Genomic DNA, 24,004 nt, shown 5'->3' with positions numbered 1-24,004 from the left:
GGATGGGAGCCTGCACTGCAGGCACTGAGCATCTCACAGCTGTCTCCTCTCTGGCTCCCAGGCCAGCAGGGATGTGGGGAGGATAATCCCGGCAACCAAGGGGACTCCGGGAGAATACAGCACCCCAGGGTCAGAATTCCTCCTCTCCTTGAACATCCCTTAATGTACCTGCCCACATCTGCCCCAAGTGATGAAGCCAGCAAGGCCAGTGGCCATCATGGGCTCTGTGGATGGCCTGAACCTCCCGTCACTTGCAGGATGATCTGCCCCAGCTGTGTGACCTTCATTGAGTCACTTTACCTCTCTGAGCCTTAATTTTCTTATTTGTAAAACAGGTGGTAGAGGGTGCGGGTGGGGGGAATCCCCACCCCCTGTGGTTGCTGGGAGAATAAATGAGAAAATGCAGATGAGAAGCTCAGTTCTCAGCCCCACCGCAGCTCTGAGGGCAGTCACTGTCTCTGCATTGACTGTCATCCAGGCTGGACGGGCAGCAGCCAGAACACAGGGCTATGCCGACATCATCTCAACCCCCCTGTCCTGGCTGGGGGTGTGATATGGGCGCTTGGAGGAGCTGGATGCATTAGGCCCCATCAGGACTGAAGGTTAGTCCTAGAGATGGGGTCACATGTGACCCCAGTGTCCCCAGGCTGCATGGATGCTCTTGAGCAGGTGGAGTGGCTGCAGGTCAGGTCAGCCCAGCCCCAGGATCAGTCCCCAAGCACCCAGATAGGTGGACTCCAGGGGGAGCAAGGTGAGGCACGTGGGCTTCCTCCTGAGGGGAAAGGGTGGGTCAAAGTCTAGAGGAAAAATCAGACGGACAGGGTTGACAGTAGCTGGGGCAGGACAGAGGGTGAGCCACAGAGCAGGAGTCGCAGGGTCTGTTCACAACTGTTATGCGGCTGACACAGCAGCTGTTTAAGTCCAGAACTTAGGAACCAAACGAGGAGTGTGTCTTCTCAGGACTTCCACACCCAAGGAGCTTCTGCAAGGAACCTCACGGCCCCACTGTGCATCCTCAACAGCAGCTGGCAGGGGAGACTGAGCCTGCCCTACTTGAGAAGTCAGTTAACTTCATCAGTTAATCCATCCACTCATCTCTTCTCCGTTAGCCATCCAGAATCCTTCCATCTGCCCAACTACCTGTTCTTCCATCCACCCACCACTCATCTACCCACTATCCATCATCCATCCATCCACCCATCCATCCACCTACCCATCCATCTACCCATCCATCGCACCCACCCATCCATTCATCTATCCATCCATCATCCATCCACTCATCTATCCATCATCTATCCATCCATCCATTCATCTAACATCCATCTACCCATCCATCCACCATTCATTCATCCATCCATCTATCCATCCATCCACCCATCTATTCATCCATCATCTATCCATCCATCATCCATCTACCCATCCATCCACCATTCATTCATCCATCCATCTTATCATTTTTCTGAACATCTATTCACTCATCTACCCAAAGTTCAGAAAGACCTGGCCTGAAGCCCAGCTGACCACTTACTATCCACCATTGGACAAGTCAGCTAACCTCTCAAAGCCTCAACCTCCCCATCAGAAGAGGGGATGATCAGGAGGAACTGTGAGAATGCACCCTGCCAGGTGTTACGCAAACATCAGCACCTTCACACTGCCCTGCTGCAGCTGCAAAGTCAGTAAGTGCCTGTCTCACCTCACTGCTCCAGCTGGCACCAGTGTGTGTCACTTGACAGAGAAGTCAAAGTGAACACAGCTCCAACTCTGAAGTTCTGTTTCTTGATTCTCTTTGCAGGAATCGGTTCTCTAACCCATCAATCCCATGGCCTGGAAAACCTTTAACTAAAAACAGGAGTCTTATTTCTTCTAGACCAGAGTGGTGTACACAGTTCTAGGCAGTGATTACCGGCAGTGACATGCAATTCCACCCAAATGCTCACGTCTTCCTATTCATTGTTGATTTGAACCTCAAAGAGTCCCATAAAGGCAGCGGTGAGAATCTTTGTCCCCATTTTACAGGTGAGAAAATGGAGGCTCCATAAATGGTGACTTGGGTATGGAAATACAGACTTGGGTATGGAAATACAGGGTTCCTTGCTCTGTCTGGTGACAGAATGAGGTGAACAAGATCTCACCTGCTGCAAGGTGTCTTATCCTTGTGACGTCTCATTTGATGAACTACACCTTCCTGCTGGGCCCCACTCTTCCCACGGCAGCCACAGACAGCAGCAGAAGCCAGGCTTCTGCGGCCCAGGGAGAAGAGTGGCTGCCCTACTCAGGAGACATAGCACCCGGGCCATGCTGGGGGTCCCTCCTGCTGTCCTGCGTACACAGTGAGGACTGGTCTGAAGTTCCTGCACCCCAATCTGCCCATGTTTTCCTTACACTCTGGCCAAGAACAACCAGGAGGGATTCTAACCAACTTGTTTTGGTATAAGGGCCAAATCACTGAATTCTTAAAATGAAAAAACTGGTAATCTTCTCGGTGGGTGACTTGGATCAGTGAAGTGGGCCATTTCCCAGCCAGCCTGGGTGAACAGGAACTGGTCGACATAGTGACCTTTCTCCATTCATTCATTCACCAGTCAGTTACACATTCATTCATTCATCCAGCAAGTACTCTGGGTGGGCTGGAGCCCATAGCCATGTGGGTCTGCAGACCACCGTGAATGGTAGACATGGATGCAGGCCTCATGGAGCTGTCAACTGGGCAGAAGCACAGGTCAGCAGATGCATTTCTGCTCATCTGAGGGGTCGGAGCAGACAGAAGGTGGAGGTGGGCAGCCCCACTGAGGGGCCCCTGTGGCCATCCCAGCAGAGCCTCTGATGTGTAGAGTTGTGAAAGAGTTGGAGGTATCAAGAGGCACAATCACCCAGGCCTGGGACCCTCTCAAGGTGGGTGTCCCCAAGCCCTGTGCATCTCAGGCCTGAGGGCTTCACTCTGCCTCTGTGGTTCCGGTGACAGCATCTCTGAGGATGCACAATGGGGACTTAGGACTATTTGCAACGTCTCACCTTGCTGGCTGCAGTGACTGCTTCAGGGCCAGGACTTGAGGTCAAGGTTAGATTCCACAGGGCCTCCCCACAAAGGGCTAAAAGAGGGGAGAGCTGGGTGGTGTAGAGAGAAGGCCAAGGCCATGGGAAAGGCTCCGCAAGGATGTTCGGGGAGAAATGGATGCCACACGGCACAGTGGTGCCAGGAAATGAGCACCAGCTCACCCTGGATGCAGCCTCAGGGCTGGACCGGAGCAGACAAGAAGGTAGAGGTGGGGAGCCCCATTGAGGTGCCCCTGTGGCCATCCCAGGGGAGCTGGGGGAGCCCTTATGTATAGAGTTGTGAGAGAGTTGGAGGTATCAAGAGGCACAATCACCCAGGCCTGGGACCTATTCAAGGTGGGCATGTCTCCCAGGTTACAGCTCATACGGAAGATGGCAGTAGGGGAATAGAGAAAGCTGTCAGCTCAGGTCTCTGGCATAGAGGGCGGCATAGCAAACGCAGGAGGTCCCAAGCCCTTATCATCTGTCAAACGTTACTAAATGTTGTTGGCTGGGCTGACAGTTGTTTTAAAGTTGAAGGCTCAGACCCTGTGTCATCTTCTGTCTGGTCAACATCGCCTCCCACCCTGGCTTCCTAGGTCTGTGAAAGTCAGCCCATACCCAAGCCCTGCGCATCTCGGGCCTGAGGGCTTCACAATGCCTCTGTGGTTCTGGTGACAGTATCTCTGAGGATGCACAATGGGGACTCAGGATTATTTGCAACGTCTCACCTTGCTGGCTGCAGTGACTGCTTCAGGGACGGGCACAGGACACTGGCTGCCCCTCCATCTGGCCCCAGCTCCCTGCCAGACTAATCCTGGGCACAGGCGAAAGTCAGGCCAGGCATGGTGGCTCAGCCCTGTAATCCCAGCACTTTGGGAGGCTGAGGTGGGTGGATCACCTGAGGTCAGGAGTTGGAGACCAGAGTGGCCAACATGGCAAAACCCCATCTCTACTAAAAACACAAAACTTAGCTAGGCATGGTGGAGCACGCCTGTAAGCCTAGCTACCTGGGAGGCTGAGGCAGGAGAATCACTTGAACCTGGGAGGTGGAGGTTGCAGTGAGTCAGGATCATGACACTGCACTTCAGCCTGAGCGACAGAGTGAGACTCTGTCTCAAAAAAAAGAAAAGAGAAAGTCAGGGTCACTGGGAGAGCTCCCAACTTCACCCCTCACCCCCACTCTGCCAGCAGGGCCCAGCCACCCCCACTTTTTGGGTCAGGATGATGGGGCACAGGAGGGCAAGCAGGAGCCACAGTCCTGGCATTGACTCAAAACTGCTCTGCTGGCCCCTCACCAGCAGCGTCCCGGGATGGCCAATGCCCCCTCTGCCCATTTCATCCACCTGAAACCCTGAATGCAGCTGCACCTCAGTTCCCATGCCACGTTCAGGAAAACAGAGGTCACTGGGCCAAAGACGGGCTTCCCAGAGCCCCACCAGGTCCTGCCAGGGTCCAGTCCCTGCCTGTGTGGCCAGGTGGATGCCACTGTCCTTCATGCATGCAATGGACGAGGTGTGGACAGGGCTGCAGCATTCATCTCCACCAACTGAACTCGAAAGCACGAGTCTTTCTTCCCTGCCGAGCTGACCCCACCCAAGAAACATTCTTGAAAGAGAGGGTGGCCAGGACGTTCCCTGGTGGGTGAGGCAAGAGCAGCGCTTGGGACCGGCTGCCACTTTGTAGAAATACATCGAGAGTTGTTCTGAATCTGGGCAGGCCAACCAGCCCGTTGGCAGCTGGGAGAGACCCAGAAGGAACAGGGACGCCCCCACCCCACGCACTCCTAGAGCAGGGACTCTGGTGTCTCCGGAATGTTCTCAGATTGTGGCCCAGCAGTGCCAGTGGGCGCCACCAGAGGGCGCCCCCCAGATGCGGAGCTGGCCGAGCCTCACACCTGAGGGAGCAGAGGTGTGCAGGTGCACTGGCTCCCACCCTCCTGGACCAGCACCTCTAGGAGGACGGGAGAACACACACACACACACACACACACACACACACACACACACACGAAAATGAGGAGGAGAAGGAGGGGGGAGGAAGGAAGAACACAGGCCAAGGGACAGGTGGGCAGGAGAGACCGTGGGGGAGGATGGGGGCAGGGACAAGAGTGGGGTATGTTCCTCTCTCTGCCTCAGAGGGACAGCCCTGCCACAGGTTCTGGCTCACCCGGGAGGGGCTTGTGCAGTGATGGGCAGTGAGGGACCCTGCAGTGTCTCCACTGAGAGCCCTCACCTCCCAGCAGACACTGACCGTCCACAGTTCGGCCCCCTCACACCCCTTGCAGCCCCCTTCCTGTTACAGCATCACTGCAACATCAGCTCCCAGGCTGGGCCGGGCGAGCTCCTCAGGGCGCTCACCATTGTGCAAACTGGCTCAGGGCAGCTTCGAACCAGGTTTGGCACCTCCATGCAGGAAGCAGATGCTGCCCGCAGCTCTGAGCCCAGGCCAGGAGGCACTGGGTTGCTTGGTGCCAGCAGGAGTCCCAGTGGGGGCCTTGGGGAGGCTGGGAGGCCTCCCTGAACTCCTTCAAGGTTGCATTTGAGGGAGTGACCTGAGGCTGGTTCTGACCACACTGCCACACCCACTGCAGTCCTGGCCAAGGTTTCTGGGTCTTTGGGTCAGCGTTTGGGCAAATAGGTCTGGCCCGAGAGGGGTGCTGAGCATGAGCAGGGGGACATGGGGCCTGGCCAGTCACCTCCCTGCCCAGGACAGTCACCCTCCTCCTACCTGGCCATCTCTGCTTCCCCTGCTTCTTAGCCCAAGCAGGCCTCTGCCACCGGGACAATAACACCTGATACCCTCTGATCCCTGCCCTACGGGAGCCAGCAGGGTCTTTCTAAACTGTCCATGATGAGGATGAAGTTGAAGACGACCCTAAGACCGGCCGACGCTTCTGCAGAACTGAAGACTCTCTATGAGCAGCTGTGGATCTCAGTGCAGGCCGGGTGCTGAATGCCACTTAATCCACCCAGCACACACGGGAGGGGGCGAAAGTCATCAGCCCCACGTTACACAGGAGAAAACAGAGGCACAGAACCGACAAGTGACTTGCCCAAAGTCACCTGGTGGGTAGGCAGAGCCAGGGAGCCCTGGCGGTCAGCACCGCTTGGGGGATGGTCAGCACCGGCTGCTCAGCATGGGCTGATGGGCAGCTGCCCCACCCCCGAGACAGGAGGAAGCGGGGAGGGCTTTCTCCTCCACAGTAGGGAGAGCACGCTGTCACCTATGCTTCTGATGGCAACCAGAAAGAGCTCTGGGGCACCCAGGGCCCCAGATACTAGGAGCCAGCAGCCTCCCTGAAAGTGCCCTGTTAGTGCCACATGGCCAGCGCCCGTTGCCCTTGGAAAGAGCTGGTTTTTCAGGAATAGTAGGGCAGGCACACAAGGCATAGGGCTGTGCTCTGAGCTTCAAGGATGAACAAGAAGCAGAGGGGCTCAGCCACCTCCTGGAGCCTCGAAAAGGCCCTGGGCTGGGTTGCACAGCCCTGTGATCCACCATCCAGCATCACCAGGGCTGGCCGAATGAGCGTTTCCCTATCTCAGTAAAGGCCACTTCCACACTGGGCCCTCAGTCCACAGCCAGGAAGTAGACAGCTCTAGCCGGGACCCCCTCCCTTGGCTGTACCTCGTTTGCAGGACATTCAGACCAAGTGTGCTCAGGGCACCACCCTTTGCACCCCGGCTGCGTCACCTGAATGTCCCTGTGCCCGGCATGGGGCTGGGTAACTGCTCCATAAACAAACAATGTTCAGTGAACTGGCTCCCTTCTGTACCCCCTCACTGTGCAAAGACGCTTCTGCCCCCCAAGTGCATGTGGCCCTATGCAGGGACAGAACACAACAACGGCACCTGCATGGCCCACCCTCATCCCAGGGGACCTCAAAAAGAGGCCTGGAGAAGCATGCCTGCCTCCAACTCTCCATCCCACCTGGTCGCCTTGAGGGCAAATGCTCACTACTGCCGTCCCATAGGAGGGGACGCCAGTGCCACTGGCAGGTCCTAATTAGGACACAGGTCTTGAGGGAAGGACCTCTCAGCTCATTAGTGCCCACCCAGAGGGCTCCTCCCGCAGCACAGCTACTGCTACCATTGAGGGTGCTGAATCCCAGACAGATGGATATGGACAGGGACGCTGTGAGGGGGTGGGGAAAGGGAAAAAGATGGGAACAAGGCCAAGGAAGATGAGACTGACGGGTCAGGGCCACCAGGTAAGAACAGTGCCCCTCGACTCGGGACAGGCAGCGGCCCACAGTTAGGGGGACCGGCTGTCCTGATTTTAGCACTGGAAGTCCTGCATCACAGGCAAACATGAATGGTTGGTCACTCTACCAACAGTTCTGGGTGATAAAGGGGACAGTCTTGGCCAAGCTCTGGGCCTTGGACTGGACACGGACCTGAACTCTAAGAACCAATGTGAAATAAGCCCTGGCTGGACAAGGTGCCGTGTGAGGCGGCCACTCTGAACGACTTTAGCTGATCTCGAGAAAAACCTGAAGGTGGTCTTCCTGGGACCTTTTTTTTTGAGACGGAGTCTTGCTCTGTCACTCAGGCCAGAGTGCAGAGGGTGCCATCTCAGCTCACTGCAACCCCCGCCTCCCGGGTTCAAGAGATTCTCCTGCCTCAGCCTCCCGAGTAGCTGGGATTACAGGCATGTGTCACCACATCCAGCTGATTTTTGTATTTTTAGTAGAGATAGAGTTTCACCGTGTTGGCCAGGCTGGTTTTGAACTCCTGACCTGAAGTGATCCACCCACCTTGATTTCCCAAAGTGCTGGGGATTACAGGCATGAGCCACTGCACCCAGCCCCTTGTTTTATAATTGACAAAGAAGAGGCAGATTGGGTTTTACCTGCCCAAGGTTACACAGCTATACAACGGTACAGTCCCAAAGCGTGTATGCAGGAGGCCAGGCAATGAGCATTTGAGGCAGGCTGAGCACCATGATGACCACACACACACATACATACACAATGATTCTCTCTCCTTAACATGCACACGCATGTCTACACGCCTGCATGCACGAAGGCAAATGCACACACACACAAAAACATGCACATACATACACAGGCATGCACACACAAAAATGCACACACACATGTGTACTCCATCCTCTGCTCCCCACACATGAATAGGGAAACAGGGATGTTCAGACCACAGCTGCAATACACCTAGCTGCTTCTCTCTCTCCTGAGTCACATCTCGTCTACAACCGGCTTAAGTCCCTGACCATGTTGCCTTTGCTTTCTTATTAGATTTTGTACTGGGCGAAGGGGACACATACTTTTTTAAAACTGTAGTCAGAAGTCTCGCTAAGTGTGCGAAGTACAATTGGCTGCCTCGGGGGAGCCCTTTAATTTAGCTTCCCACTGTTCTCAGCACCTGGGACTCCTCCCTCGTGGTCCTTCCAAGCAGGAATCTAGACCAGAGGCAGCTGGACCTCCTCGTTTGGCTCTGGTGGGAAGCATCCATGGGCTAAAGGCCAAAGCGTTGAGAGGATGGGGTTCTGCCAGCTCTAAGAGGGTCAGGGCTCGACCCTGCCTAGGGGCCAGGAGAAGTGTGCTGTCACCGGCATGTTCTCCCCAACGGCCTCCTTGGCTGTGACTCCAAAGCTTGGGATACTGGTCACAGTCAGGGTGATCAACCCCTCCTGGGACAACGTGAGGCACTGACCCCTCCTCAAACTCACATGGAGCCTGCCACGTGGAGCCCCTGGGGGCAGGGGTGGTGCCGGTCTTCCTCCCTGACATCCCTGACCTTAGCTGGCAACAGAGCGTGACCCAGGCCTGCAAGACTCCCCACAACCAGGCTCTGGACCCCGAGAGGCTTTGAAGCCAGGGAGGAAACAGGAAGCAGGTAAGATGGGGGTGAGAGTCAGGGGCCCCAGCACTGAATGCCGGCATCACCGAAAACATGGTAACAGCCGGGGAAGCACAGGTCCAAGGCTCAAACCCGAGGGAGTGCCAAGTCACCAGACGCCAGAGCCAGGGGCCTGTGCCGAGTCCTGCCCTTGCTACATGCCGGCTGTGTGACCTTGGGCTCCTCATAGAGGCATCCTGCAGCAAAGAAGCCAGCACGGCGAACTCCTGGAGCAGCAGTGCCCATGAGAACCTGGAGGCGTCAGCGGCAACGGCCACTGCCCCTGCAGGCGCAACTTTCATGGCTGGAACCAACACCGACCCTAGCACCTGGGGCCCCGACAATGAGTGGACCCCTGGGAAGTCTCTTCCTCGCCTGAAAATTCCAGGAGGCGGTTTGCGAAAGGCAGAGACCTGCTTGGGAGTTGGAACTCTGAGTGCAAATCCAGTTCCCCTGGCTGCTTGGGAGGCAGGAGAGTGGCGAGAGACCCAGACCTGGAGTTGGATGCCGAATGGGGTGCTGGGCAGGAGACCACAGGCAGGTCCCAAAGTCTGCCCTATGCTGCCCATGTCCTTGTCTAGGAAATGGAACAAGGCACAGGCTCCTGTCACCTGGGGCTGCCTCGGAGACTGACGGACCTGCCCTCTGTGCTCCTGCCATGCTCGGCCCAGGCCTGCAAGAGCTCCCCTGTGAGTAGCACTACCTGAGACCATCCCTGCAGCTGCTGAGACAGCCAGACACCAGAGCCCTGAGCCAGCCTCTCCGGCCCTCAGTGTTCTCCTCTGGGCCGGGTTTCTCCCTGCCACCCACGTGTGCACCCTCACTTTGGATATGGTGTGTTTGCAGGTTTGCAAACGTGGCCCTCGGGAGGGCACGCACCCCGGACCAGGCTTGCAGCCCTGCCTCTCTCCCTCTTGACATTTCACTTAGGACCAAAAAGTCAGTACACAAGGAAAGGAAATGGGACCCAAGACGCCAGCCGCATCCCCAGCCCATCCCAGGACGCTCAGCTCAGTCTCCATACCCGCCCCGAGCTATCATCATGGGCCTCCATGAGGCTCGGGGAGTCCTCATGAGGGACGGGGACATCCCAGTCCCCGTGCGGGAGACCGTGTCAGCAGGGACACTGGGCAAAACTCAGGCATGAAAGTGTCCTCAACACCCGCATTGGAATAAAATGGGCTTCCTTCTTTCCTTCTCAACCTCTGGGCCAGCCCCAAGTTGGAGGAACTGGGACCCCCAGTACATGGTGGTCTTCCTCCCTTTGGCATGTGCCACTCCTTACCCAACATGCCAGAGAGGCTGCGGCCTCTTGCCGTCCTCGCCTGTGCCGCCCAGCCTGTTGAGCGATGGGGACCGGCTGCGGGGCCCGGGCACGTAGCTCCCGATGGTCTTCGCGGCCCCCTCAGGCTTGCTGGGCATCTGCTGCAGCAGCTGGGGTGAGAGGCTGCGGTGCGAGGTGGCCGTGGAGCAGACGGCCCACTCGGGAGCGCTGGCATTGAGGTTGTTGTCACTGTTGGAGCGCAGCAGGACCCGGGGGGCGGCCAGTGTGTTGGGGGGCCGCCGCCGGCGGTTGGAGTACGCCGGGGCCTCTCGGAAGGGCACTGGGGAGAAGAACAGGGAGAATGGCCGGTGAGTGCATCCGTGTCGCGGTCAGCTGGGTGGGGACCCTAGGGAGGTGCAGGCCTGCGTGCGTCCAAGCCCCCATGCGAGCCCAGCAGCGGGGAGCTGTGAGTTCTGGGCCGGGACCCCAGCTGGACTCCACCAGGCCCAGAACTCACCCCTGACATGGAAGCAGAGAGGCAGGCTGGGGACAGAGAATGTCTCCATGGCAAGGAGCTCAAGCCAGTGCTTCACATGGAAAGGACATGGGGTCTGAGCTTCCATCTGGCCCGTGAGGCGTCCGGCTGGCTTGGGCATGTGTAAGGATGGGCCGCGCCATCACACAAAGCAGGAGTGCACGCAGCTGCCTGCCACAGGGCTCCCCTCCCCATAACCTAAGCTGGGCCTCTGTGATGGGCTGAACTGTGTCCCCCCAGTTCATGTGTTGATGTCCTAATCCCCCGTTTTCAAAACGCGCCAATATTTGCAGGTAAGGTCTTTACAGAGATAATTTGGGTGGAGGGGCATTAGTGGGGGCCCTGATCTCATAGGACTGAGGTCCTTATGAGAAGAGGTGATGAGGACACACACACAGAGGGATCTCCCCATGAGGACACAGGGAGAAGGTAGCATCTGCAAGCCACCAAAAGAGGCCTCAGGAGGAACCAGCCCTGCGATGACCTGATCTCAGACTTCTAGTCCTCAGGACTGGGAGATATAAATATCTGTTTTTTGTTTGTTTGTTTTCTGTTGCTGCTGTTGTTGTTTATGAGACAGAGTCTCGCCCTGTCACCTAGGCTGGAGTGCAGTGGCACAACCTTGGCTCACTGCAGCCTCTGCCTCCCAGACTCAAGCAATTCTCCTGCCTCAGCCTCCTGAGTAGCTGGGATTATAGGTGCCCTGCCACCATGCCTGCTAATTTTTCTATTTTTGGTAAAGACAGGGTTTCACCATGTTGGCCAGGCTGGTCTTGAACTCCTGATCTTGTGATTTGCCTGCCTTGGTCTCCCAAAGTACTGAGATTACAGGCATAAGCCACCGCATCCGGCCAATATCTGGGGTTTAAGCCACCTGTCTGTGGTGCTCTACCATGCAGCCTGAGCCAACCATGTAGTCTCTGAGTCTACTGGCTGGATGATTCAATCTCAGTCTTTACTAAGAAGGCACCTTCCTCCCTCCCACCAAGTGGGGACTGTGTGAGGAGGCAGGGGCTGAGCACCACTTATCTGACATCCTACAAAGCTCTAGACGGGGCCAGGCCTTCACTCTCCTGACTCAATGAGCCCAGGGACTCAGAATGAGAGCAACAGCCCCCGGGAGCTTTGAGGGGTGGCAGCCACACCACAGCTGCCTTGGGTCACCCAGAGTTCCTGAAACAGCAAGTGTCCAAGAGAGGACCTCCTGAAAGGCAGCCCTCCAAGCTCCACAGGAAACAGCAGAAACCACCACCACCGGCTGGCCAAAGGCACGGGCTTCTTCCCGGCCTGTGATAATCATGCCTGCAGCAGCTTTTCACCAGCTACAGGATTCAGCCCTTAGGCTTAAGCCACGTTTGGCTCCAAAGTTTGCACTGACAGGACCAGGGCTACCATCTGACAGACTGCAAGGCAAGAGACAACACCCGTCCTCCCTGGGAGTGGGTCTGGGGGGACCTTCCTGCCTCAGAGGAGAAGAATCTCACAAGTAGTTTGGGACACCGGTGGCAATGACAAAGGTCTTGGGGACATGGATGGTGCTGGCAGAACTCACGGGGGATAGAGGTGGCGCTGCAGAGTTCACAGGGATGAAGATGGCACTGGCAGAGCTCATGAAGGAAGTTGCATTGGTAGAGCTCATGAGGGTCGGAGGTGGCACTGGCAGAGCTCATGAGGGTCAGAGGTGGCGCTGGCAGAGCTCATGAGGGTCGGAGGTAGCACTGGCAGAGTTCATGGGGGTAAGAGGTAGCACTGGCAGAGCTCATGAGGGTCAGAGGTAGCGCTGGCAGAGCTCATGACAGTCAGAGGTGGCACTGGCAGAGCTCATGAGGGACAGAGGTGGCACTGACAGAGCTCATGAGGGTCAAAGGTGGAGTTGGCAGAGCCCATGAGGGTCAGAGGTAACGCTGGCAGAGCTCATGGGGGTAAGAGGTGGCACTGGCAGAGCTCATGAGGGACAGAGGTAGCACTGGCAGAGCTCATGAGGGACAGAGGTGGCGCTGGCAGAGCTCATGGGGGTAAGAGGTGGCGCTGGCAGAGCTCATGAGGGACAGAGGTAGCACTGGCAGAGCTCATGGGGGTAAGAGGAAGTGCTGGCAGAGCTCATGAGGGACAGAGGTAGCACTGGCAGAGCTCATAAGGGTCAGAGGTGGCGCTGGCAGAGCTCATGAGGGACAGAGGTAGCACTGGCAGAGCTCATGAGGGTCAGAGGTGGTGCTGGCAGAGCTCATGGGGGTAAGAGGTGGCGCTGGCAGAGCTCATGAGGGACAGAGGTAGCACTGGCAGAGCTCATGAGGGTCAGAGGTGGCGCTGGCAGAGCTCATGAGGGACAGAGGTAGCACTGGCAGAGCTCATGGTCAGAGATGGCGCTGGTAGAGCTCATGAGAAACAAGTGGTGCTGGCAGAGCTCACAGGGACAAAGATGGCATTAGCAGAGCTCATGAGGGAAAGAAGTCACGTTGGCAGAGCTCACTAAGGATAGAAGTGGTCCTGGCAGAGCTCCTGGGGGAAAGAGGTAGCACTGGCAGAGTTCATGGGGGACAAGGTTCGCACTGGCAGAGCTCACTAAAGATAGAGGTGGCACTGACAGAGCTCCTGAGGACAGAGGAGGTGCTGGCAGAGCTCATGGGGGATGGAGGGTGCTGGCACTGCTCACGGGAGACAACTGAGACCCAGCGCACCTTCCCCACCTCCCCAGGACACAGGGCAGCCCTGGAGACAGAGCTAGAGCCAAGCCTGGGGAGCCGCACACAGCTGTGCAAAGCATCCTGAGGTTGGACACTGGACTTGGCACAGTCGGACGTCAGTGCCTGCTGTTGGTAAGAACCTGGAGGTGGCACACTGGGGAGGTCACGGTCTCACACCTGCTCTGATCTGGTTCCTCTGTGAAGCCTTTCTGTCATTGAAGACGCCCTGCGAAGCAGCCGGGGCTCCTCAGTGGGGACTCTGATCCCACTCCTAATTTCTCAAAGCACATGGATCCACGAACGCCACCCAGGTGGCCAGGGAGAGACAAGGAACGGAAAAGGCTGAAGGCACCCTCCGTGGACACCTCTCCTTCCAAAGACCCTCGAGGGGCTTGGCCTGGGATCCGCAGCCACCACCCATGAGTAAAACCTCATCCCTGGGACAGGTCACCGAGCCTGTGTTTTGTTGGTCATGAGGGAAAACCAAGTTGGGGCCCCTCCCTCTGGACCGGCAGAGACTAACAAAAAACCTTGTAGATCACTGAGTGTTCGCATGGAGGCTTACAAAGACACGACTGGCCCAGAGGGCTTCCGGGTGATCCGGGAACTGCCTGTCATTGCAGGGGCTGGGCGGGTGGATTAGAAGACCTTGCAAAGGGCTGATGAGCCCACAGTCTCAGAGAGCGATTATCTTTCATTTACAGAGATTACGTGTTGGAAGACTGTATTGGTGTGAGAGCCGAAATCTCAGACAGACACAGCCAGCGGACAGCAGCCGCAGAACCCCCAGCTTCCTGGGGCACCCAGGAGAGGCCAGGGCTCTCCCTACCCACGTGAAGGAGACATCACAAGGCCCCCAGTCACGGCAACGCTGCCTCCTACAGCCGACTGCCTCACGCCCAGCCTCCCCGCCCTGACAATACAGCCAATTCTCTTTTTCTGACCCTTGTAACTGGGGGAGGTGTGCACAGCCTTCATAGCAAGTGATGGCATTTGGGGGAGTCCTGGCAGTTGCTAAGATAAACTCATTAGGAAAGAGAAGTCTACGGAAGAACAGAACAGATACAGAATTAACCTAACACCAAAGCCCCCAACTGAAATTTTCAGGCTGTTCATGGATTATAAAAATTGAAGTCCCGGAAGGGGAATTTTGGTGAATAATGTCAGAAAATGGGCACAGACAAAGGTGGTTATTTATATACATTCCTAAGACTCTGTCAGAAGAGTAGGGACTTAGAGAAGGGGAAGAATTCGCGTTGGGGGGCCACCCTTGGAGGATTAAGGAATAAAAGAGCTGGGACATTTTCAAATACATTTTACTCTGTGGACCAGGCAAGTTACTCAAATAAAATCTCACCGGCGACATCAGTGCGAACATTTTAATGAAAATCACCTCGCTTAATTACCAAGATTCATATTAAATTAGTTTCCTGAGTACTGAAATTTCTTCAGTGTTTATTTTGCTAGAAACTGGGGCTAGAAAGTACCTTCCTCATTTCTTTAAAGTCACATCTTCATATGATATCTGATTTCCTAAAATGAGAGCTCTCTGACAAAACTGGAACCATCCATGGAAATGATGATTTTTGTGAAAAGGGTTAAAAATAACTGTTTTCTGTCTGAAAATGATTAATATTCCACCCAACTGTTTCCTTCTTTCAGGCAATCTGCACACTCTAAGTAGGTGGATATTTTCTTAGCTGGCTTACATGCATTTATTTATACATTTTTTCCCCACAATAAAAATTACACAAGGTATGACAAAGAGCATGTGCACTTTTAAAGTTGGCCACGCTCCCTTCCCATCCACTCCATGTAACTGCAACCCAGGGATGGGAGAGCCCGGAGCGGCTCGAAAGGTAGCCACCCATTCAGTGCAGCCAGCCATGTGCCCCGACCTGCCTTGGCCAGTGCCTAGCAGCTCTCTGGGCACTGAGGACTACAGTCAAAACTTCCTTTATTTTCCCTAGGACTTAGTTCCTAACACGCTCCGTGGCACGGTCCCCACGGATGGCCATTCCAGAATGCAATCTCACCAGGGCTGAAGGCTTGAAAGCAGCACACAATAAGGCAAGACCTTCCACAGCGTTATATCCGGACCAACTCAAACCAAACCATATCCCAAACCAAAGTCATTATCCCCTGACATGCCAGGGATTAACAACTGGCAATTTTAGGAGGAACTGGAGTCCTCCCTCTCCCCCACCCCGAGAATCAGCAAGCAGCTGCTAATTCCCATGCACCCGGCTCCCAACAGCTTTTTCCTTACCTTCCTTCTTGGTGAAGGCATTTAACAAAGACTTCATTTTCCCTCTGACTTTGGCAGCGGTCCGCTCATTATATAACCTTCCTGGATGGGAGGAAGGACAGGCGTGCAGCCCGGCCCCTCGGTGCTAGAGCAGCTGGGACCCGGGGAGAGGTGGCGGGTGTCTGGGCACGGTGCACTTCCGAGCATAGCTGGGCATGCCAGACCCAGCGTGCTGGTGACAAAGCCCACCCCATATTCTGTCTGTCAGCTGGGAACCAACTGCACGTAGACGGGCTGCTCTCAAACCCAGCTACCTCTCGCGGCGCGCGTCATGTGAGCCGGGCTACTCTGCTTTTGTGCTCAGGGCATTGAGGAAGAGGCACCGCGGAGGGTTAACGCAGATCAGGCGTCCTCGAGCTGGCAGCTGGGAGACGCCGGGAGGCATGAGTGAGCTCAAGGCCCAGTTATCCAAGGAAACTCGGGCTGGTGCTGGGCGCTCCATGCGCCTGTGCCTAAATATAATGCACTGTGCTTTTCTATTTTTTTAAAAAAAAATTTTTAAAGAAAAACCCAAGTTTGTTTGTCAGCTAGCAGATGTGGGGAGACAGACAAGGGGGAGGGAAGCATCCAAGTACCAGATACGCTTCACACCAGACCCACGTTCCCCGGGCAGACACGGCCAGCATTCTGGAATTTCTGAACACGACCTATATTTCTGTTCAAAAGAATCAGACACAAGTGCCCATGACTTCTCTGGCTCCCCCTCCATCGAGGTAATTACCCTGGAAAAAACAGGACTCCACCCCCTCCTAGTTTTTTTTTTTTTTTTTTAAAGAGAGAGATAAAAAGACAATTAAACTGAGACCCTGCCAAGGATGGCCCCGTTTCCAGGCAGCTGATAAAAGCGAGCTCCTCAGGTCACTTTAGGCATTTCCAACACAGCAGAAGAAGAGAAAAGAGGAAAGCGACCCCTTGGAAGCCCTACATGGAGAAAGTCAGATTTATAAAGTGAACACAGAGAAGTGGATGCAGGCTGGTGCCCTGTGGCAGGTGGACAGTGAGTTATTTCTACACCAGGAGAAGGAGCTTCCTGAAGCTACGTGGAGCATCCAGGGGCAAGGTTCTGTTGCCTGATGCCTCTGCTGGGCTGTAATTTAGTGTGCTGGTTTTTTTTTTTTTTTTTTCTGGTTGCTAAGAGAACGGCTTCAGAAATTTAAAACATACACACACACAGACACACACAGACACATACACACACAAAAACACACACACCCAAAATCGGAGAAAGATGAGACAAGGAAAAAGCAACCAGAGCACTGAAGTTTAATTCCACATGGTTGACACACTTCGTGTCAATAAAAATGGCGCTGTGAGAATAAGAAGGCTGCCCCCACCCCCCCCAGGAGCCTTTCCCTGAAGGCATACCGGGGACGGGACAGCGGCATCCCTCGGTGAAGGCCTCTGAGCGGACACTGTCACAGAATCACTGAGGGTACGCCCTGTATCAGCTGAGAACCCGAACAGCATCTCTTGGCCGGGCGTGGTGGCTCACGTCTGTAATCCCAGCGCTTCGGAAGGTGGAGGCAGGTGAATTGCTTGAGCCCAGGAATTTGAGACCAGACTGGGCAACACAGCGAGACCCCGTTTCCATGAAAAATAATTTAAAAACATTAGCCGGGTGTGGACGTGCGCCTCTGGTCCCAGCTACTCAGGAGGCTGAGGCAGGAGGATTGCTTGAGCCTTGGAGTTCAAGGCTGCAATGAGCTATGATTGTCCACTGCACACCAGCCTGGGGACAGAGCAAGACTCTGTCTCCAAAAACAAACAAAAAAACCCCACAGAAACCCAGAAATAGCAATAAACCTCATCTCTTATTTAACTCACACAACTCATGAGCCATGTCAAAACTCTGCCAGGGGTGACATTCTCACCCTACCATGCGTCGCCAAATCATAAAACCGAGTGAGTCGAAGCCATTTCTAAGACTTGCATTAAGAAATGGTTCTGAGGTCAGTCACCAGTGTGTCCCACAGGGTTCATGCACTTGGACACTCTGAGCAAGGCTGAACGGCTTCCAGAAGAACCTTCCTCAGATGCACAAAGCCCCCCCCACTTTGGGAGGCCGGACGATGTGTCCTCTGGGTGGACCAGCCAGGGGGGCCAGAAGCTTTCCAGATGGTGAGTGTCTAGTTCATTGCTATGTGCTGGCCTGGCTGCCTGCCCTGGCTGGCGAGCGCTGGGAGGCTGGGACGGGGATGCCATCGTGTCCGTATTGGTGTATAGAGGGAGCTCCTCCAAGGCTGGGGGACCCGGCTGGTCGTGTGCTCAGCCACGTGAGCCCAGAGAACTCACCAAAGCTCAGGGAACTCTCGGGGAGACTCAGTGATGCTCAACACCCCCTCCATCTGCCACTGATCGATTCCCTCCCAAAAGCACAGAGCTTCATCCCAAGCCAAGTTTCTGAGCCAATCACTGCTCTGGCATTGCTGCCTTAGCGGCCTGCAGCAGTGCGAGGAGAGCCTGCACGTTTCTGGGCTGGTAAGGCCAGGATGGCCCTTGGCCTGGGGCCAGTGGTGTCCTGTCATCGTTGGCTGCCTTGCTGGCCACGGATGGCCTTGGGTGGAGGGTGTGGGGAAGAAGCCACTTCCCTGGGGCCATGTGACAATCTTGGCATCTGTTCTGGACAGATGCAGGGGAAAAGATGGAGCCTTTTTCCCCTCGCAGGGGCCTCCAATGTCAAATATGTCAAAGGACCAAGAAAAGGCCCTGCCCCGTCTAAACCGGAGCAGAACCAGAACCTCTGGACAGGAGCCATGCAGCAGCACCCACAGCTGGCCCAGACAGGACCCTCAGCGACCGCCATCATGTGTATGTGCAGCAGCTGCTCCTGGAGGGGCATTTGCTCACAAGCAGGAGGCCAGGCAGGGGTTCCATGAGCCCTGAGCTGCCCAGGGAGAAGGGAAGGAGCCTTCCCAAGACAAGGCCCCGTCACTAGGAACACAGCTGGCTTCCATCCCTGGTGTCCCTCTGCCCCATCCACCCCCACCCCTGCACCCCATGTCCCATCTGCTTTGGGGGCATGTGCAGAAGACAGCCAGCCAGATCTGAAGACCCAGGCCTGCTTCTCAGGCTGTGCAGGGGTGAGGAGTGGGGCACGATGAGGCTTTGGACACTGGACGATTTGAGGAACCCAGGGAACACCCCCAGGCTAAAGGATCCCTTTTCCAGACACCTTCAATTCTTTCAATAAGCAGACAACTTTTCCCGCCCACACGCGGAGGAGGCTGAGTAAACCATTCACAAAGATCAGGAGCAGCAGTGGCTCCATCAGTCTCATGCACAGACCTACTGAGTGCCTGGCCCTGGGCCAGGCTCTGCCACACGGGGTCTTCTGGTCAACCCCACAGAAATCCTGCAGAGGGTGTTGGGTCATTCTTGACACCACCCTCCTGGCCATGTGGTAGGCTCTCCATGGATACTTCCAGCGACAGGTGGCTCACTACGTTTGCGCAGGGGTTCTCGCTGTCAGACGCGGGCAGCAGCCTATATGAGCCTCCTTCCCCCACACCCACCACTTGCCCCCTTCCTCAGTGGGTACAGACCACTTCCTCAATTGCCGGGAAGTCTGACGCTGAAGGCACAGTCTCTGCCTTGACAAACACAAACCCTTGTGCAGCCTCCAGGGCGGTTTTCATCTGGTGTCCCCGTCCCTGCCTTTCTGGGGGAATATTTCTCTTCCAGCCCTGGGATGTGTCCATGGGAACATCAGCATTCCTTCTGCCTCTCGTTTTATGAGCGCATCTGCGGCCTGAAGCCTGCCCTGCCTGCCTGGCTGGGCGGGAAGTTTTGTGTGGACAAACGCTTGGTGTGAGTGTTTGGGGTCTGGGCCCTCACAGACATCCACACTTTGGGTTATCGCAGGAGACAAGCTCACCCCTGAGACCCAGGTAGATGCACTCTCTTGCTATCTGCACACAGGCCCGGCCCTTCACCCTCCAAGCCACAGAGACCCAGAAACCTGCCACAGACCTGGTGACCTTGGAGAGCTGGGGCAGCAGAGGCAGAGGTGGGAGCAGAGTCTCCCGCAGAACTCCAGGAACTCACCAGCACCGCTCCCATCTCTAAAACAAGGATTCCGAGGACGACCGAGCGCCAGTGGTTGAGATGAAAATTAAGACGAAGATAAAAGACGAAACTTAAAAACCCATTTTCCCCTGAGGCTTCCAGAAATCTTTTTCTCTGAGAAAAGCCTCAGGCTTTGGGAATGTCCCCGTGGAACTGCCATCCTGGGTCCCTGAGACCAGCAGGAAGGCTGGCAGATGAGACGGACGAGGTTCAAAGAGGCTGAGCGCTAAGCTGCCCAGGGGACGGGAAGGGTCAGACATCCCTGCTGCACCCACATAGCTTTCCATGCGTTGGAGCCCAAATGCTCACAGCATGGTTGAGCCTTCCCTTCCTTCCACCTTTAGACCCTCTGTTCCTACAGGGGTGCTGTGTGAAGGGCCTACAACGACTGCAGGCTTGTGCTGGCCACATTCCTACTGAATGCAGGTGAGGTTTTATTTCCAACGGATTTCATTCTGGAAAAGGGAGAGACTGGAGGGGAAGAACTTCCAGGTGTGAGCTGGGCTGGGGTCAGGCGGGTAGCAGAGAGGGTGGCAATGTAAGTGGTTGGTGATGAAGCTATCTGCCTGCCTGCCCGCACGCCTACCCATCCCAAAACGCAGGCGAGCACCTTTTGAGTCTGTTTGTTGTCCGTGAACAGATTGAAAACCAGGAGAAAAGAGGAGAGGGAGGCTCTGAAGTTAGAGTTTCCAGAAAGGAAAAGGGTCACCCCCAAATGAACCCCAAACTCTCAGCCACCCAACCTGGCCCTGCAGACACCAACTCAGCTCCATTCAGCCCAGCTCCAGTGCCTGGCCCTTGGTGCTTTGTGAGCCAGTGACATTCAAAGCCCCGTGCCCCCTTCCCTCCCTCCCTGCAGCCCCTGCCCACAAGCACCCCACAGACTCACCCCATACACTGCACCACCCCCTCAAACCCTGAGACTCACTAAGCCCTTTATTTGCCATGTCTTTTGACAACTGCTTGACAACGGGCTGAAAATAATTTCACTTCTTGCATAAAAAAAAGCTCTTCGCACATCAGAACATTTCAAGGTGCTCTGAAGTCCTGGTGGGGAGGCTGTACCAGGTGTTATAAACATGCCTGGCGAGACTCAGAGGTGCTCACGGGTCTCAGAAACGCCCCCCGTTCAGTGGCGATCAGACACCCGCCTCCACTTGCTATGGCTTCAGCGCCCCTGTGGTTTGGAAAGAACTGGACGTGGGAGTCAAGATGCAGGTTTGGGTGCTGACTCTGTCTCACGCCCCCTGCAGCCATGGGCTGGCTGGACACCCCCTGACCCTGTTTCCCCATCTGTAAAGTGGGAATAGCACAACTTACTCTGCAGGGTAGAGCTACCCGAGCTCACGTTTGAAGCACAAAGGAGAAGGGCTTGGTGCACACAACACTGTGGGGACACCTTTGGGGGCAGGTCTTAGCTCTGTGACCCCAGAAAAGTTCTGTGACCTCTCTTTGCCTCTGTCTCCTAGTCCGTTTAATGGGGATATTAATGGTGCCGCTTCACAGGAAAGTCATAAGGATAAAGTAAGTTAATATTTGTAACAGTAGTACCTGGAGGCAGTGTCAGTGATCACTGAATGAATACATTTAATTTTTTAAAAATCTGTAAGCAGAGAGCAAGGCAATCCTCCCGCTTTGCCCTATCTCTATAATAAACAAGTCCTGGTCTGTTGCTCACAATGCATTCACATTATCTTTCTGGGTGCTGCCTCCTCCAGGAAGTCTCCCTGACTGATCCAGGCAGCAGACAGACCCCTTTCCTCAGGGCTCCTGTGGCAGCAGTCAGCTCTCAGGGCATGTTGTGGAGCCAGGAGCCTCGCAGCTCCTCGAAGGCAGGTTCCGTGCCCAGCCCTCCTCCTTGCCCTGCACACTGGCAGTGATCCCTAGTGCTCTGGAGATGAATGAACGATGAATGAATGAATACATGCATGAGTCAATTAACAGAGGGAGCGAGTCCCAGCCTCTTTTCTGAGTGTTCCACAGCACTTTACCAGCTTCACCAGGCTGGTCTCTAGTTGTGCTGCTCACCTGAGGCCAGAAGCCACCTTCCTTCTCCAACTCCCACCCTACCCCCACCCCCACTTCTGCCCAGGGCCTTGCATGCACCCAGTGGAGGCCCAGGGAGGCCTGTGTTAAGCCACAGCCAAGCTACCAGCTGCCCCAGACCCTGAGAAGGCCTGTACTGCCCCGCCTTGCCCCACGAGCAGATGCAGCCAGGACAGCATCCTCAGCGTCCTTACTGCATCTACAGAGCAGCCAGGCTGTCGTCCTCAGCATCCTCACTGCATCTGCAGTGCGGCTCAGCCAGTGTCCTCAGCATCCTCACTGCATCTGCAGAGCAGCCGGGCTGGCGTCCTCAGCGTCCTCACTGCATTTGGAGTTCCCCGCACCCCATGTCCTGCCTGGAAACAGTGAGGACTCATCTCTCAGCTTCCCTGGCTGCTGGGGTTTCGAGTTCGAGCCAACCAGACACATGGACCAGGAAGGCACTGATGCAGGAGGAGTAACTCACCAAAGCCAGTGGGTGTGGCACGCGGTTCCAGCACAATATTAAGCTCCTGCCAGCACCTCTGACTGTGCATGGTACCAGGTGCTCCACAGAGCCCACCTGTGGCTGGACGCCCTGACTGGCTGCCCTGCCTGGCTGCCCCGGCTTGCCGCAGTTTCCAGGCCTAGCTCTCCAGCCCTGTTGGAGCACAGTGACTGCCTCACATCTGTCAGAGTCTTCCATCTCCTGCATCAACAAGCCAGGGTGGACTCTACTGCTAGTGACCCAGACCCTAACCGGCAGAGCCCATGAGGCTGGGTGTCAGGCAAGAGAGCTGGGCACGCCACATCTCTCACGGAGGCCTGTGGTCCAGGGACCCTGAGAGCGTCTCTGCAACATCTGCAGCTGGACTTTCTGGGTTCAAATCCCACAAAGCAACTGTCCACAAGTCACAAAATGTCCCTGGACTCTGGATCCCCAAAAACAAAGCAAGCACAGTGATAGAGGCCACTTCAAGGAGCTGCTTGGGGGGTTACGGGCTTACTGGGGGCAGTACTTATGCACGGTGAGTGCTCAACAGAGATTAGCTGCTGCCACCATGACCACGACTGAAGTCTGTTTATTATTGCTGACTGTTTATTATTGGGATTACTACAACAGCTTGGTGACGAGGGAGGTCCTGACAGGTATTCTCAGTCTCTCCGGGCAGCTCAGGTGGCTGCAGGTAGTGGAAGGCCATCGGGCTGCTAGAGACAGGGTCCTGACCCAGGCCAGGACAGGGTCATCTCCCCAAGACACTGCTCCTGCGTAACTCAGACCCAGGCCCTCCTGCCAGGAAGGAGCTCCAAGCTGAGGAAGGCACAAGGGCCAGCTTTGAGCAGTACCTTCAACTTAAACCTGCGGCAAAACCCTGAGCGTGATCACAACCAAACCAGAAGAGAAGAAAATAAAATGCTGGGATGTAGGAAGCAATGCTAAGAAAATTCGCAGGGTTTTGGGGCAGAGGATGCCCTGATATCCCAGAGATTTATGAAGGCCCCACCCCATATTTCAAGGGTAGATGCAGGGGAGCACCTGAGCCTATGCAGGGGAGCACCTGAGCCTATGCAGGGGAGCAGCTGAGCCTATGCAGGGGAGCACCTGAGCCTATTTCCACCTGAACACAAAATACACACGAGGTGGCTCTAACTCTGTTCAGACTGGAGGCCCATGGGGAGCTGAAAAAAGAAAAGAAACTCTAGAGGGTCTCAGTGGCCCACCAGCCCCAAGCTCCACTTTATCTTGCAGAAACAAAGACTGAATGCTGAGAAAGTGTGTACGCAAGAGCCTCAGCCAGCAGGGGCCAAGCCAGGAGCAGGGGTGGCAGGTACAGGGCAGGTACAAGCTAGAGCGGAATTCTTCCTGCCCATCCCCCACCAGATCCAAAATAGCAGCTCTTGTTTCTTTCCCTCGTAGCTTTAGATAACTGCAATTTAAATATTAGTAGGCAACATTTCTCCATCTCACAATAATTGTTAAATGAATCATGCTTTTATAAATAACACAAGATATAAAAAGGCATCTCGGCAATAATGCGGGGTTATCTTTGCACAAAGAGGTAGGAGTCTGTGGCGTTTGTAATGTTCCCGTCGCTGGAGTCATTGAGGGAAGCTTTGCTCCTGCAGGATTGATGGAGGCCGGTGGAAAATCGGGGTGAAGGCACTGAGGAGCGGGCATCGGAACCTCCCACAGGGTCTCTCTCCCTGGTTGGATGGAGAGCTGCAGGG

General features: G+C 55.4%; 1 protein-coding gene across 5 annotated transcripts in view; it reads right to left on the bottom strand.

Moving 5' to 3' along the window:
• Window positions 1–24,004, bottom strand: part of SHANK2 (SH3 and multiple ankyrin repeat domains 2) — a 672,941-nt gene that overhangs the window by 344,954 nt on the left and 303,983 nt on the right. For 4 of the 5 annotated variants that reach the window (XM_033203947.1, XM_033203946.1, XM_033203948.1 and 1 more), the window contains exon 12: window positions 10,180–10,498. In XM_033203947.1, coding sequence (XP_033059838.1) covers window positions 10,180–10,498 — 319 coding nt within the window. Of the gene's footprint in view, window positions 1–10,179; window positions 10,499–15,646; window positions 15,938–24,004 lie in introns of those variants that run through there. The other variant, XM_033203951.1, reaches the window with a different exon arrangement.

Source organism: Trachypithecus francoisi, unplaced genomic scaffold (genome assembly GCF_009764315.1).
Source record: "Trachypithecus francoisi isolate TF-2019V2 unplaced genomic scaffold, Tfra_2.0 Lachesis_group8, whole genome shotgun sequence".
Taxonomy (NCBI): Eukaryota; Metazoa; Chordata; class Mammalia; order Primates; family Cercopithecidae; genus Trachypithecus; species Trachypithecus francoisi.
Note: the sequence above shows the minus strand (reverse complement) of the source record. Positions and strands in the feature narration are given on the sequence as shown.